The sequence below is a fragment of the Rhipicephalus sanguineus genome, chromosome 6, assembly GCF_013339695.2.
Source record: "Rhipicephalus sanguineus isolate Rsan-2018 chromosome 6, BIME_Rsan_1.4, whole genome shotgun sequence".
Classification (NCBI taxonomy): domain Eukaryota; kingdom Metazoa; phylum Arthropoda; class Arachnida; order Ixodida; family Ixodidae; genus Rhipicephalus; species Rhipicephalus sanguineus.
Window position 1 is genome coordinate 130,817,735 of NC_051181.1, and position 16,857 is coordinate 130,834,591.

Genomic DNA, 16,857 nt, shown 5'->3' on the forward strand with positions numbered 1-16,857 from the left:
ACGCATCGACTATAATCTGCGACGAGAGACTTCCGTACGCACCGGGAGACAGAGTATGGGTTGGATTCCCGTACGGATACGGGGGCCTATCGGAACCGCTGCTTCCGCCGCTATTTCGGCCGCATACAGCGTGCTCCGCCGCCTTGGCTCTTGAACTACGAAGTTATTCCAGAGGTAAGAGATCTCACAACGACGTCGGCATCGCACAGAATTGTGCATGTCGTCATGATGAAACCTATTCCGACAAGACCATGAACCATCGAGGACACAACGCTGCTGGACGAAACTGCATCCACCTCTTCGTGGATGCAGTTATCGTCCAGCATCGTTGTGTCCTCGATGTTCATTTCTTCGTAATAGGGTTTCATCTGACGACATGCACATTTCTGTGCGATGCCGCCGTCGGTGGCTCCTCTTGTCCCCCTCCCTTCCCCTCTCTGAATAACTTCGTAGTTCAACGAGCCAAGGCGGCGGAGCACTCTGTATGGGCCGAAACGCGGCGAAGCAGCTTTTCCGATAGGCCACGTATCCGTACGGGAATCCACACCCATACTCTGTCTCCCGGTGCGTACTGGACGTCTCTTCGTCGCAGATTATAATCGATGCGTGTCGGCTTTCTGTTTGGTGAATACGATGTCGCGCCAGCTGTCTTGCTTCTTCTGCTCTTTGTATATAATCGCTGACATCATAGTCATTCTCGACGTCTCGTCAATAGTAACATTGCATCTAAAGGTGTGGTGACCGTCCGGCCAAACACAAGTTGGAATGGCGTCATTCGAGTTGTCTCTTGCAGTGGCGGTTATAGGCGAATGTTGCATAGGGTAATATTTTATCCCATGTACGGTGCTCTATGTCCCGTACATCGACAACATATCAGCCAACGTTCTGTTCAGTCGTTCAGTAAGTCCATTCGCTTGTGGAGATATGCCGTCGTCTTCCTTGACTGGTGTGCGTCAATCTCATAATAGACTTGTCAGATCGGCCGTAAATGCGGTTCCTCGGTCCGTGATCAGTACCGTAGGAGCTCCATGCCGCAGTACGATGTTGGTGACGAAGAATTCGCGACTTCAACGGCCGTTCCCCTAACAAGAGACGCTGTCTCGGCATATCGTGTTAGATAGTCAGTCGCGACTATGATCCACCGCTTCCCCGACGACGACGTAGGAAATGGGCCAAGTAGTCCATTCCCACTTGTGCGAATGGGCCTCTGGTGGTTCTATCGGTTGAAGAAGACCTGCTGGTTTCAGCGGTGGGGTTTTACGTCTCTGGCAGTCCCGGCAAGTTCTAACATAGTGTTGTACAGAGCTGAGCAACTTCGGCCAGTAGTATTTAGTGCGGATGCGTGCCAGCGTCCTGCTTACTCCTAAGTGTCCAGCTGATGGATCGTCGTGGCAAGCCTCCAAAATCTCTGGTCGTAGAAGTGAAGGCACGACAAGCAGGAATGTCGCTGTATTGTTTTCAAAGTTCCTTTTGTACAGGACGTGTTTCGGAGGACGAACGCCGACAAGCCGCGGGCAAAAGCTCGTGGAACATCGACAGACTGCCCCTGCAGGTACTTGATCAGTAGTAGTAGTTCCGGGTCGGAATTTCTGATGATGTGCCATCTCTGATGCTGTCACAGCTCCCAAGAATGCAAATCCTGTCCGTCTCGGTGGAAGTAGAGGCAGCGGGTGAATCGGAGCACGTGACAAGCAATCAGCATCACTGTGCTTGCGACCGGACTTATACACAACCGTGACATCGTATTCCTGCAATCGCAGGCTCCATCTTGCAAGCCGTCCACATGGGTCCTTGAGATTAGCCAGCCAGCATAATGAATGATGGTCGCTTAGAGCTCGAAAAGGCCTACCGTATAAATATGGCCGAAACTTGGTGATGGCCCATATCACGGCGAGGCATTCTTTTTCTGTCGCTGAGTAGTTCATCTCAGCTTCGAAAGAGTGCGACTGGCGTAGGCAATGACGCGTTCTTGTCCGTTTTGCCATTGGATGAGTACGGCTCCGAGACCTAAATTGCTTGCGTCTGTGTGGATGTCTGTTTCTGCTTCCTCGTCAAATGCGCAAGAACTGGATGGCTCTGAAGGCACTTCCGTAGTTCGTTGAAGGCATCCTCCTGTTCGCCAAGCCATACGACAGGCGTGTCTTCTTTCGTCAGTCGCGTTAGCGGTTCCGCAATTCGTGAAAATTTTGACGAATCTTCTGTAATAGGCGCAGAGACCCAAAAATCCGCCTAACAGCCTTTTTATCCGTTGGCTTCGGAAATTTTTGCCACGGCCTCAGTTTTCCCAGGGTCTGGGCGGACGCCTTCCGCACTGATGACATGGCCGAGAAAAAGGAGCTCACGGAAGCCGAAATGACACTTCTGTGGCTTTATCGTCAAATCTGCTGACTTGATAGCGGTGAACACAGCCCGCAGTCTTTCCATGTGTTGCTCGAAGGTGGCAGAGAAGACTACAACGTCGTCAAGATAAACCAGGCAAGACTGCCATTTCAGACCGGAGAGCACTGTGTCCATCATTCGCTGGAATGTGGCGGGAGCTGAACAAAGACCAAAGGGAAGTACCTTGAACTCGTATAAACCGTCCGGGGTCACAAACGCCGTCTTTTCGCGATCTCTTTCGTCAACTTCTATCTGCCAATATCCACTTTTAAGGTCCAGTGAGGAAAAGTACTTGGCAATCTCGTAGCCTATCCAAAGTGTCATCGATTCTTGGAAGCGGATAAACGTCCCGTTTGTGACGGAGTTCAGTTTTCGGTAATCAATGCAGAAACGTAAAGTCGGTCTTTTTTCTTCACAAGGACAACGGGCGACGCCCAGGACTTGCTGACGGCCTGGATCACGTCGTCCTTGAGCATTTCTTTAACCTGATTACCGATAACTTCTCGTTCTTGTGGTGACACTCGGTAGGGATGCTGGTATATAGGCCTCACGGACTCGTCGACAATGATGCGATGTTTGGCGATAGGTGTTCGTCGGACTTTAGATGACGTCGAGAAACACTCGGCGAATTCCCTTACAAGGCTCTCTATTAGTTCTTTTTGACTAGGTAGTAGTCCTGGTTCGATGTCGATGGCAGCAAGTATAGAGTCCACGGTCTTGTAAATCAGATTCCGTGGTTTCAGAAGTCTGCAGCTCCGTAACCTGGACGAATCATTCAGACTGGCGATGACGGTTCCCTTTGCAATGTGTTGCACCTCATTTCCAAAATTGGTAAGGAGAACATTGGTACATCCCTCACGTAGCTGAACAAGGCCTCGTGCCATGCAGATCCCTTTTTGAAGTGTCAGTGCGGTGTTGCTATCAGCAAATCCTTCGAAGTCACTGAATGCTTTGTTGGTTACTGCGACAGACATGCTCGATCTCGGCGGTACCATGACGTCGTCATCCACATACAAAGGTCATATACGTTTCCTTCAGTGTCGAAGGTAGCGATAGCGTTCCTCGTCGAGAATGAGACACAAGATTCTCGCAAGTTGATCACAGCGCCGTTAGCTCGTAAGAAATCCATGCCGATAATCAAGTCTCTTGAGCATTCGGTCAGCACAATAATGCTGACGACGTACGTGAAACCCCGAATTCCGATTCTTGCGGTGCATATTCCTGTCGGGTCGATGAGGTGCCCTCCTGCTGTACGAACTTGTGGTCCCTTCCAAGGAGTCAGCACTTTCTTCAGTATTTTAGAAAGCTCGCTACTTATACTGAATAATCTGCACCTGTATCCACCAGCGCGATGACTTCGTAGCCATCAACGAACACACGTAAATCCGAAGCAACGTCACCATCAAAACACCGATTTCTGAGTCGGTCGTCGTCGTTCAGAGTCGGCGATGGAGGTTCTTCTGCATCAGCGTCGACAGCGGCCTTGCCTCCACAGGTCGCTGACTCTAGTTTTCCCGACGTGGGCTTGGTGAACGACGCCTTGGAGAGCTTGCTGAAAAGCGGGGGCTCGGCGACCGGTACCTTTCCGTCGCCGTTGCTCGAGGTTGGTGTTGTTGAAAGCCACGTGAGCTTTGACGACTCGACAGGTATTCCTCGATTTCGAAGGGGCGCTCACCATTTCGTGGTCGAGGTGCATTTACGGGAAAACCACGAAGTCCTGCCTGGCGATATTGGCACATTCGGTAGATATGGCCAGCCTCCCCGCAGTGGTAACAAAGTGGTATTCTGTCGGGAGTACGCCACACATCGCTCTTCCTTGGTCTCCTCTCGGGTGGTGGCTGCAGTGTGCTTGGCGACATCGGGTGCTGCATAGGGGTAGCGGCTGCGACGTCGACACGTCCGGGAGGTCCTCGCAGTAGCGCATCGGCATAGGACATTCTCGGTTGCTGTTGTAGTGGCAATTCTGGCTGTGTGTTCAGCTGAGGTTCCCGTACCGCCTGCCGAACCTCCTCGCGGATCACGTCAGCCAGGGACGAAATCATCGGAGCGTTCTGGTCAAGCCGCTGCTTCTGGAGCTCTTCTCGTACAACAGACCGCACTAGCTCCCGTAGTACTTCCATGCTGTTTCCATAGACTGGTGGCATTACGTCCAGAGACGTGATGTTCATGTCTCGGTTGTATATCCTTGCTCGCTGTTGTAGCGTCCTTTCCATTGTAGTCGCCTCGGAACGGAACTCAGCGACGGTGCGAGGCGGGCTCCGAACCAGCCCGGCAAAGAGTTCCTGCTTTACGCCTCGCATCAGATGACGCAGTTTCTTGTCTTCGCTCATATTTGGATCTGCTCGGCGAAATAGGCGAGACATGTCTTCCACATACATCGCCACGCTTTCGTTGTTGCGCTGGCTTCTTGTTTGGAGGGTAGCTTCAGCTCTCTCTCTTCGGTCTGTATTCGGGAAAGCAGCGAGCAGCTCCCGTCGAAAGTCATCCCATGACAGGAAAGTAGCTTCGTGGTTTTCGTACCACGTTCGAGCGCTATCTTCCAATGCGAAGTAAACGCTTCCAAGTTTCCGATCTGCCTCATATCCGTTAGCCTTTGCGACTCGTTCAAAGTGTTCAAGCCAATCTTCTGAGTCCTCAAAGCTGTCGCCGTGGAAATGCTTTGGCACCATTGGCTGATTAACTACAATGTTAGCTGGCGAAACCTGAGCTGCCATGTCGGTCGCGTCTCCGTTCACAGCCGTTGAGGTTCTAAGAGAATTCGGCAAAGGTGCAAATTCAGGACCCTCACCACGTAGGCGTCGACTGCAGCGCTGATGAACGGGAGTCAGCTCGTTGGGTCCGAGTCGCTGTGGTTCTGGACTGCGTTCTGTCACTCGAGAAGGACTTGGCATCATACCCAGCACCTCCACCAGATTTGTAACGCACAGTTCAGGAATACACTTTTAATAAACCAAACTAGTTGGGGCGAACTTGTGCCCGAGAAGGAATAAACAAAAAGGGAGTCTCTTAGCAGTCCCAAGAACAGTCGTCTTCTTCTACTCCTTCTTTTCTTGTGGTCCGCGTGGGTCGCGCGCAGCGGCTATTTCCTGGGTCGCAGGCACGTGCTCTCCGCCACACTTTTGCTTTGGCTCGCACGTAGCCGCAAACACTTCGGAGAGCGTAGGGATCGGCCAGCGCGCGTAGTTTGAAATCATCTTGTGTCAATATAATTACCATTGTCGAGAAGCGATGCCGGAGTTCGCCAGCTCTTCATTCTACTAAATGGACCCTGACCTGAGGCGGCAACGCCTGCCAGCCGTTCTCTCCAATCGGGAAATAACTTGAGTGCGCAGGCTGTCGCTGGGCGTCGCGTTGACGGACGCTTATTATTTCCTCATTTGAATGGCTGACAGTGTCGTATATCATTTGCGCAGTTGTGATGAAACTGTAGATCACCTTGTGCGCCACTAGCCCATCTTTTGACTCTCCACGGTGTGTTCCGCATTGCTAGTCTTAGTCGTTTTAGACGGCAGGTCCCTATTTCAGGTGCATAGACTCTGAGACCTTAGCTGAAAAGCTTTACACGTTACAAGGTGACCGAAGCTGCAATGTACTTCCTGAAGGCAACTGAACTCTTCTATATAAGCGCTCGAGGCAATACGTGAGTTAACATTCACCTACAAGTGTGCGCACACTGGCCCTCCTTGTTCCTTTTGATCTTTCTTTTCACCTTCATGATGTGTACGGGGCAGCAGCCATGCGCGTCTTGGTTAACCTCACTGCCTTTCCTTATTTATAACTCTATCGAAACCAATTTAACCAATGTGATAGTTCGTTACAGTTAACCTTTTACTTGAAGCTTCCCATACGATGACCTTTGAACGATGACCCTATACACCTATATTTCGCACCTATATTCACTATACTGCGATGACCTTTGCACTTTTACCTAGTCCAACCTTTATGTCATAAAATGCTGTCGTAATTTGCCTTACACGGCTAAATCTGCCTGCAGGCAGCAACGCCCTCATTTTCCTCCTTCTACGCTGAGACCAAATGTTTTCCTTGTTGGGAACACTTAAGGGTACAAGTTTGCATCTCCCGACGAACACCTAGCTCAAATCCTAGAGCTTAGCGCCGATCCATTTCGACAGAGAGAGAGAGAGAGAGAGAGACCCTTTTTCATGCGTCTATAACCCTTCATTAATTAAACACGCCTGATTCTTGGAACTGAGGCACGCCCACAAGCACAAGTACCACGTCACTTCTTACGATCGCGATCGCAAATACTATAAACGAACCATTTCTTGTACATTCTGCTATCTGCGCTGTGTCTTTATCGCAGAACTGAAACCAACAACAAGAGCGAAACTAGTTAATAAGTTCACACTTCACCGTTCACTAATTATAGTTTTCCTAGTAGTCCGCCATGGTGGTACGGTGGTAACGGTTCTTGGCAGCGGACCCGAAAGTCGCGGGTTCGATCCCGGCCGCGGCGGTCGCATTTCGATGGAGGCGAAATGCTAAAGGCCCGTGTAATGTGCGATGTCAGTGGACGTTAAAGAACCCCAGATGGCCGAAATTTCCGGAGTCCTCCACTACGGCGTGCCTCATATCGCGGTTTTGGCACGTAAAACACCAGATATCATTAATTAGTTTTCCTGGTAAAATAACAGACATGCCCACACGCTTGAGTTACAATCAGGAAGAGTATTTTGGTATTGTCCCTGAAATGCAAGCCAAACAAAAGCTGATGTCCAGCGGAGACAGTTATCAGTGCACAGGCGGCTGATAAGTTAAGTTGCTGACGAAGAGCGCCTATTACCTGCACGCAATGCTTGTTGACGTGACTACAGCCGTCACTATATTGACTTTGGGTGTGGCGTGTACTGATCAAGGTCATACGGAGAAGTCCCGGCATTTCCAAATTACCACTTCGGCTCGCTTCTGTTGACAAGGTGCATCCTTGGGCTAAGAAGAGGCGGACAATCAGATTACGCAGAGCGTGCGTACGCGGCCATTGGAAAATTGCCACGGCTTAACCATTCTCCGCCTGTGCAATGGATCGCGGAAAACACGTTAGTCCTTCCATGCCTCTTTCTTTATATTTGTATAGTTTTACATCTTCGCTGCTGGTTATCGCCTTTCCATAGTTTTATAGAAGGACTGAACGTTCAAGTGTTGTCGATTACAGCGGGCATTATGTAAAGAACAGAAACAAACAAACAAACAAAAAATCCTGTGACGGATATCTGCGCCCGTTACTCGATGAAGCGTTTGACTTTCCTTTAGCGCTTTAATCGTTGTCTTTAAATAACTTTCCTGCAAAACTTTATCATTAAATGCGAATCAGAAATTAAAATTAAGTCTGTTGGCAAGGAACTGCGTTTCTTTTACGGCGCGTTCCAGGCCTGTCCTGATGATTCGAATTGTTTGTTTATAGTTTTGGTCTTGAGCGTTGCGGGTGAAATTTCTTGCCAAGTTACGTCGCAATTGACGACACCCTTTGGGCTCCAGCGATTAGCAGTACAATCGAGTTCATTCTTAACTTTCTACTAGCGTTATACTTACGAGTTAATAAGCTTCCATGAAAAAAGAAATTGCTTTGCGTCATAAATTGCGTCGTGGACTCGTGGATCTCATTCAGCATACTCAGGTAGTCGTCTTCGCTAAGATACAGCTGGATCTATTATTATGGCCGTGAATATCCGTGAAATTTGTAGATAAATGGGAGCCACCGACTCGGTTGTATCTATTGATACTTGGATTAAACTAGCACATCTCACCCGCAGAGTTGAAGGACACAAATACCGCAAACCACGACGTGCTGTCATCAGTACTTTGCGTTCGTTTTACTTCTGCACTTACGGTCATTTCCCGCGTGATTCTTCTGACTGGGTCGTGGATGAGCCGACTATATCCCCAATACCACGAAAGCTATTAAACTATTGCATTGCAAGGCTCTCGAAACTGCACAGTGAATTCTATATGAAGAACACCGTAATAAAGGGCTACATATTCTTTCCTATTGCCTGGGGGTTCCTTAACGAGCACCCAAATGCAGGTAAGCCTAAGTGATCGTTGTTGCCATTTGCCCCCATCGGAATGCCGCCACCGCGGCCAATAATCCGCGACCTTATAATAAGCAGCATAACGATATAGCCATTAGACCACCATGAAGGCTACCACCAAAACATTTAAAAAATTTTTGTTCGTTATAACTTCGTTGTACAGACATGCGCAGCATATATAATCATGTTCAGTTATTAAGATGGGCAGGCGATCATGAACTATAACGAACTCGGTGTTGTGTTTTGATGCTGGCAGAATGGTATGAGAACGTCCTTCGACGCTGGGGTTTCGAGTGGGGGTGGGGGGGGGGGGGGAATTGTGAGGGGCGTACTGCGCAAGATTTGGAGGTGTGGCTAAAGCGGAGAAGCAGATCAAACCTTTCATCAATTCAACACCTTCCCGTGAGCTTGGTTAGGGAGAGGCAGCACAGACTCCCTCGACGAGATAAACGCGTTCGTCTCTGCCAAGAGCGCTCTAAGCTTTTCGTTGAGAGCACGCCTTTCGCAGTACCTGACACAAACTATTACACCCCCAGTGATTACTATGTGTGTCTTCTACCTGTAACACCCACGTGTGGTGCTTCGTGAATAACCGTTTGACCAACAGAGAAAAAAAAACGACTAAAAAAGAAAGGAGCTCCTCCCACTAACGTGAGTTCTGAACCCTATATGATTGCCTGTAGGGCGAATCATCTCTCCATTCAACACTTAATGCTTCAGGCATTCTCAGGAGATGACGCCACCTTAAAGACTTAGGCTTATTGCAAGTCGCGCGATCCTCGTAACATCGCACTCTATTCGGGGATCGTCTAACCGCTTAGTAAGGCGCTATGGAAGTGGAAACTTTCCCCCCAACGTACACCGCTCACCAGATTTACGATAAACTTCCACTCCGAGGCGAACAAAAAAAAAGAACCCCTTTGACCTCTAAAAACTGTAATACCGGGTTACGGGCGTGAGTCTTATTAGCGACGAGGTATGCGCTCGCCTTCTTTCATAATAGGCGGCTCGATGTAAACAGCGCGATGGACGAAGGAAATGCGGGGTGGGAGAGATGTGAGAGCAAAGTTAGTAGTTTCACGAGGCAGCTGCAAGCACCCGCCCCATGAATGTGGTACCCTCTTCGTTCCGCTTGGAAGAAGGTGCGTACGTCGCGCGTGTTCCGCAAGCACGCCTAATGAGCGCGTTGGATCAATCGGGAGAATGACTCCGGACGCACCCCTCCCAACCCTCCAAGTGCACAGAGGGGGAAGGAAGGCTCCAGTGACGCAGTAGACAAAGCCGTATAGCGAGACGGCGGCGGTCTTCGCAGAAGGGGTGAACAGTCGGGAACTGCGGGACAAGCAAAGAACAAGCAATACGGCCCGGCCCACCCGCCGGATGAAACAAAAATATGGCGTTCGAAAACAAAAACAAAGCAAGTGGGGGGTGAGTCGACCGCCGGGAGCGAGCAAGCGCGAGTAGCCAGCCCTTTTGATGTATTCCGGCACGGAGAATCACGAAGGTACCAGTATGCAGGGGAGTGAAAGCAGGTTTGGGAATTCCCGATGCCCGACGGCCTGGCATGAACTGCGTGCGTCGGTAGACAGCGCCGTCGATTTCACTGCTGCCGTCCGTGTCTGGGTGCACGCTCTCTGCGGTCGTCTGTATACGAGTTACGGGGGGCGTCGACTGCGGATGGGGACGCGTGCTGCTGCCGCTGCTTCTGTTTGACCGTCGAAGCCTGCGGACGCACAGTTGGTTCGCCTACGCGTCAACGCTTTGGACGTTAGGATCGGACGTCGCAGACTGCCGGCTCGCCGTTCCACGTCGCCGAGAAACAGCGATGGACCGCGCAAGAGGCGCCCAGGTGAGACGGCGGCACTTTGTTTTTCTTTATGCTTTCGCTGTGACAAAACGCTATAGACAATCGTTCGTGGAAGGCATACTCGGATTCACGTCGCGTAAAAACGCCAAAAACAACATAGACAGCTCTACTGGGATAGGTAGTTAGGATACTGAACGAGTTTCAACGTCAGTACGCCTGGGATTTGTACTACCTGTGTCGTAAGCAAATAACTAAAGCAAATAAACTACTCCGAGGAGTGAAGTGTACTGGAGGTCTACAGCCGAGACATTGGTTCGGTTATCCATGTTATCAAGCAATCATTTTTCGATGACAGGCGCAAGTCTAAGAGGTAGGAAGAAGGCAGAATAGAACAGAGAACAAACAGGGGTAGGCGATATCGTGGCAGTTATTAAGAGGCAAAAATTTATCTGCGCAGGTCCCGTCATGGGAAGGACAGATAACGGATGGTCATCTATAACGTCGGAATGGGTACCAAGAGATGGGAATCATGATCGAGGGCGGCAAAGGGTTAGGTGGAGCGAAGAAATTAAGAAATTCGGAGGCATAAAATCGGATCAGCTTGCCCAGCAACGGGTGGGCTGGAGATCATTGGGGGATGCCTTATTCGTGCAGTGGACATAAGACATGTTGTTGTTGATGATGATGAAGCCGATCATGATGATGATATCTAGCTTGGTGCAGGACCTCTCGCAGAACCTTTTTGGCGTATAAGAAGGGCTGCGAATCGGCGGGTTTGATTGATCTGGACGTTTCGATCGGGGCGTCAAGGGAACCACTCCACTGGGTCCATTAGCGGCGCGGCGTTCTTGCAACACGGCCTTCTATATACGGTGACGGACAAGACGTTGCGGAACCCATCTGACCTACAGGCCTACTCACTTTTCCTCCACGACCGCGAGGCTCGTTGCGTGTTTCAGCCTGCGGATGAGCCTTTTTACCTCGCGTGACACCCTAACGACGGAACGAGAGTGCCACTGCCAGTCAAGGAAAGGTCAGTAGGCGATAACTGTGGCTGGCGCCTTTCAAACGCAGTCCAATGCTGCTTTCCTAAAACAAAAAGAAAAAAAGAAGAGAAAAGGAGAATTGTCGTGTTACGAAACTCGGAATGCAGTCACTGTTGACGTCTCTCACGCGTTAGTATGACAAACGGATGCGCGCAGGCAGTGTCGGCGGGGCCTTCTAGTGACAATTTTGACTCCTTTTGCGTCACCGTGTACTGGACGATGATGTGTTCGTGGCACCTGTTGCCTTTACTGCATCCTGTTCAGAAAGGAAAAGAGTTTACCAGTACTTACCTTTCCGTTTAGCTGTCGCTGTCTATTATAAAAGTTGTAAAAAATGGACAAAGGAGTGAGAAACGAGTTGACAACTAAGGCATAGCAGCTTGTTCGTCATGCCTTGAATAGTGCACGCCTTAGCAATCAGTCATTGCCTAATTTCTGCGGTATTTTTCCTTGACAGCAAGAAACCAAGTTGCAACTGTATTTTCATCTCTCCTTAGGTGTCAGTCGTTTGTCGCACTTTGTTTCCTTACAAGTGCAGCACGAAGCAGACACAAGACGCCAAGGCAAGAAGTCTTCTAGAAGGTTGCCATGAGCACTGTAATTCGCTCCTGGAGGTTGTGTGATGGACGTAAGGCACCAATGAGAGTAGGCGGAGTGATCCGCCTTGACATCCGTGCTATACAATGTGATTGGAGTTTTCCTTATGCAGCCGTGTGGTTGACTTGCCTTTAGACGTTTCAAAATGCACTTAGGAGTTAAGTTGCGCATTGCTCATCGATCGGGAGCTTTTAGTTTTTGGCATTCGTTGCTTATACTTTCATCATCAACCAGCACAACGCGTCAGAGTTAGAGATTGAAACGTCGATAAAGACGAGTTCGCCTTGGTTCTAAAAGTTCCTTGAAGTCGGGAGCGTTACGGAGAACTGTCTAGTCTGTCTGTTCGCCGCAGACGGGTTCTGGCTCTACCTGCGCCGATCGCGCAAGGCTTCGATGCAAGCGCATTGATTGCCTCGACAACCTTGCATTCTCACATATTTGCACAAGAATCACCGTTACGTGCAGTGTGTGAGAAAGCCGTAACAGCATGGACGTGCGAGCGCCTTCCGCGCACGACGATTGTCTTTTAATTGCCGCTCTTTGACCCCCACGTTGCGTTCAATACTTGTGCCGTCATAATTTCGAGCCAGTTCCTTGAGCCGTGAGCCCCGCTTGTTGCGATACACTCCGCGTCCTTTCGCTTTCTAAGGTTAACCGCAAAAGGTCGACCATGGTTTCTTTCTCTTGGATTCTCGGTTATTTTTCCTGTTGTTTTAGGAGCCTTTGTCCTGTCGGATGAGGTCCAGATTTTTATGTTACAGTGATTGGCGTACCTATCACCTTCAGCGAAACACTGAACTGATCGTTACCTTTCACCGCCGCGGTGTAAATGTGTACAGCGTTCGCTGCTCCCAGGATGAAACGCGTCAACTCAATATGCATGCACTTATAACATACGTCCTTGAGGCGCAATGCCCACATATGTGAACGCTACTTGTTTTTTCCAGTTCTTTCGAAACTGGCCATGAAAGAGCACGATACATTGCACATATGTGATGAATTAAACCTACTGTATAGTCAATGTGTCATTACTTAACCTCAGTGTGCTGCGTACGTCTGTAGCCGATTACTTTGGTGAAGGCACTGCAATGTTCGACGGGTCGTTTCGGCGTACCACGTTCCAGAATCAATGTCAAACGTATTATTTTCCATTGCTTGAAATGAATACAACCAAGAACAAATAGCGCCTGCGATTATTTTTATGTAAAAATGGAACCTGACTGACTGCAGAATAATGAACCATTTAACTACGTGATAACTATGATTAATTTTCCTTCTTGGAATGTAATATCGAGTGCCTTTGAATCATGCTGTGCGAAATTGACACATTTCACAATTGACACAATTCGCGCCTGAAGGGGACAGAATAAGCTGCTCAACCACTTTCGTATCATTAAAATTCGCGCCTAAGTGAGAAGGACTCCGGGTTAATTACGACCACCTGTGGTTCTTTAACGCGCATCTCATAAATGCAAACACACGGGCGTTTTATGCGTTTCGCCCCCATCGAAATGCGGCCGCCGTGGCACGGATTCGAACCTGCGCCCAGGGTGTCGGAACGAAGTGTTTTTCGTTTCGGTTTTAGTTTCGTTCCACCGCAAAAAGTTCCGTTCCGTTTCTGTTCCGGAACGAAAAAAAAATGTTCCGTAACGGTTCGTAACGTTTTTTTTCTTGTATGCAAAAATTTGAAGTTAAGGTAATCATAAAAAAAAACATTGGACTTGTGATATAGTTACTTGCCCTCCTCTTAAGAAAGTGGGACAGGGGTAAAACACGTTATTCAGAGGAGCGGAACTAACTGTACCACGAATATTCCTACCAACTAGCACTAACCAGCATACCCTTCAAAGTCATAGTATTTATTTTCTCAAAAGTCAATTACGATTTTTTTAGCAGGCTCATGCTTTGTGATAACGGAGTGAACGCGATCTCAGTAGGAGCACGTCACTGTGTGTACTCTCTCATGTACGAGACCGCTGTTCTGATCAAAAAATCGCCAGGCTTGCGCGAAACACGCAGCACAGTCACAGCGAAAGCTGGAAGAGCAGCCTTTCCAGAGCCCGTTGTAGACTCTCTTGGGGCAACTAATACAAGTACACATGCAAGGTACTTACTACACTATAAATCATCGTAATTTTTCGGAAGTAGCGAAGCACCCACTATGCCATTTTTTGTCATTCTTCGGATAATCGTGGTGCCCGCTACACAGCTGTAAGGCATTATGTGCACTTCGTGCTACGGCTCATGACGATGAAAAATTATGGCTGAGCTCTTTGTAACGGGTTGGAAGCATTCAACGAACGGCTCGTTGCGCAACTCGCTCTGTGTGATGCCAGGTTGTTATTTTACTCTTCTGCCACGCTATATAACATATGTTAACACGATTCCTTGCCCGACATGATGCCTGTATGGAGTATTTTTGCGAAGGAGTTGCAAGAACCAACGTGGCACTGTGGTGGAATATTCGACTGCCATGCAGAGGGCGCGGGTTAAAATCCTATCCGATCCTAGAAATTCGTTTATCATTAAATTCTTTCTTACTTCACGCGATGGCGGTTACGGACACCGGCGCCGGCGGACAATTATGGCGCCAAAATCGGCTGTTCTGATCTCATAACAGCTTTCGCTGTAACAAACTTCAGCGCCGACAATGCCCTCTCCACGTTGGCCTGCGTGACAGGCGCGCAAAATTCCACTTGCGTTAATATAAGAGAGAGAGAGAGAGAGAGATAAACATCTCTGGTTACCAATGTTTTCTTTTTCGCACAATTTCTACACATCTTTGCTTTGGAATTCCTGCCTGAAGTACACGCTAATACAGTACCCTGAGATATGCATAATTGCTCACGTTGCATGACCTCAGTTGTTCCGGATTGTCCAGTTTTGTCCTGAACCGAAAAACGATTTAAAAAATTTCGGTTTCACTCCGGAACGAAATAATAGATAAAGTTTCGGTTACGTTTTCGTTCCGGTCAAAAATATCGTTTTTTTCGTTTTTCGTTTTTGGTTTTCGTTCCGTTCCGACACCCTGCCTGCGCCCTCTCTACCTTAGCAGCGCGACACCTTACGTACTAAGCCACCACGCTGGGCTCGTTTCACCTCAGGTATGTTATTTGGTTGAACAGTATACGTCTAACAGTTCGTTGGTTCATCGATCATCGAGCTGGGAACAACGTTATAAAACGCGAATGTTGAGCGTACTAATGTGCGCAGCATTTCCACGAGTGTTTCTTGGACTTTGAACTTTTAGCCACGTCACCCCGTTCCAGCGCGTATGGCGAGATGCACTCGCTGCTTACGATTATTCTTACCTGGAGATTGTAACTCTCATTCTTAGAAGCCATTTCCAGATATACGCGGCTCTTCATGTTCAGGGGAAACACCTGATCAGCATTCGGGGCAGCGCAACTTCACTATATCTCCTGAGAAGACAGAGGGAGATAAATGCCTTTGATGAAATGCAGAGAATTTTTGTCAGCTTCTACGTATATGCGCCTACATGCTCCTCTGCTTGGGGAAAGGGACGAAGAACACGAAGGACGCTAAAATGAACAGTGTGAAAGTAAAAGAACGAAGAAGTCAAGAAGATATGCGATTTTCCCATACAATCTTTCGTTGAGTTTGGCTGGTGTTCTCGGTCGGTTTGCTTGCCGAGTGAAGAGGGCCAATCCCGGAGGCAATGTAATAGTAAACTGGACCGATCGCAACGGATGGCGCAATCAAAAGTGGGCCGATCGTGGAGACAGCGTGCGTAATCCCAAGTCGCGTGGGTCACTAGGTGGGGTCACCTAGTGAAGTCGCAGGATCTCACGATACTCTTCACCTATGTTGCGCCTTTGTCCTTGTCATAGGCGTGCGCAGGGTTCCCCTTCAGGGGGGGGGGGGCGAAGGCTCATCGCGGCGCCTCCCCCCCCTACCTACTAAGTCAATATGTGGGGCAAACTTTGCGCCCCCTCTTCTTAGGCGACTAGGGGGGGGGGGCGCCCCCTTCCCTCTCCCTGCCCCCCCGTGCACACGCCTATGGTCCTTGTGATTACAGAATTTTAATACTGGTGCCCTCAAGCGTCTGACGGACCCAAGCTGTTACGTTCTTTCGCACTTTCCTAGCTTTGGTAGCACAAAACGACTCAATAGCTCGGGCCCCAACCGCTTGGGGTCTTCAGTACTAAGACCCTCTGTTGTCCTTGTTGTCCTTTGTCGACCAGGTCTTTTAGGTTAAATTTAGGCGGTTAATATAAAATGCCGCTCAACTAAATTGCAATAGATTTCAGAGATGCTAACGTTGCCTTTGTCCAGTCGCTATGGATGGTTTCTACCGGAAATTGTTTGTTACACAGTCATCCCCCGAGTATATAATAGCTGACGTCCGCGCTGGCATGTATTCTTCTGCGTGCGTGTACCTGCACAAAGATAATCCCACGCTGACTACGAGCTGGCAAGGCCACCGATTCCCACTTAGTCAAAGGTAATCACAACATATTCTTACGAAGTTCCTGCTTCTCACGGCAAGCACAATGACCCTACATCCGACCGAGCGTTCAGGAGACGGCGATCTCTGGCAGTATCCGTAATTTATTGAATAAGTACTGTTTTACGACTGAAGAGCGTTACGTGTTGCACAAACTCTTTATGAACCAATCCTTCCTAACTGGTTGCAAAAAAAAAAAGAAAGAAAAGGTAACAAATCGCTAAGAAAACGGCGAGGTGATCTGTTCTTCGGCGTTTTATGTACATTCAGCCGGGTGCCAGATTACCCGTCTATGAATATTCCGTTGACAGAAAGCAGGAGCAATGTCCCTTGAGGCTTAACGTTAAGCTTGGCAATGTATAGGAAGTGAAGGGGTAATTCAATTGTTTGGTTGACAGGATTCCAACGAAACCTGCTTAAATAAGCGCTGACAGCCAATGTTTTTTCTCTAACGCGTATGTTGACGAAGAGCTGTACCCAACAACTACGCCGTAAAACTTAGATGTTTAC

The 16,857-nt window shown here is 48.9% G+C and overlaps 3 protein-coding genes across 3 annotated transcripts in view; all 3 read left to right on the forward strand.

Annotated features, from left to right (window-relative positions):
- LOC119397552 (Down syndrome cell adhesion molecule homolog) overlaps positions 1-16,857 on the forward strand; it is a 409,196-nt gene that overhangs the window by 47,231 nt on the left and 345,108 nt on the right. The gene's annotated exons all lie outside the window — the stretch shown is intronic.
- The window catches only part of LOC119397547 (uncharacterized), a 68,398-nt gene continuing 61,218 nt past the window's right edge, over positions 9,678-16,857 (forward strand). The window contains 1 exon segment of the mRNA XM_049417093.1: positions 9,678-10,278. Coding sequence (XP_049273050.1) covers positions 10,255-10,278 — 24 coding nt within the window. The 5' untranslated portion in view covers positions 9,678-10,254.
- The window catches only part of LOC119396424 (cuticle protein 10.9), a 197,244-nt gene continuing 192,275 nt past the window's right edge, over positions 11,889-16,857 (forward strand). Inside the window, exon 1 of the mRNA XM_049417106.1 lies at positions 11,889-11,896. The gene's annotated coding sequence lies outside the window, so the exon portion shown is untranslated. The remainder of the gene's footprint in view (positions 11,897-16,857) is intronic.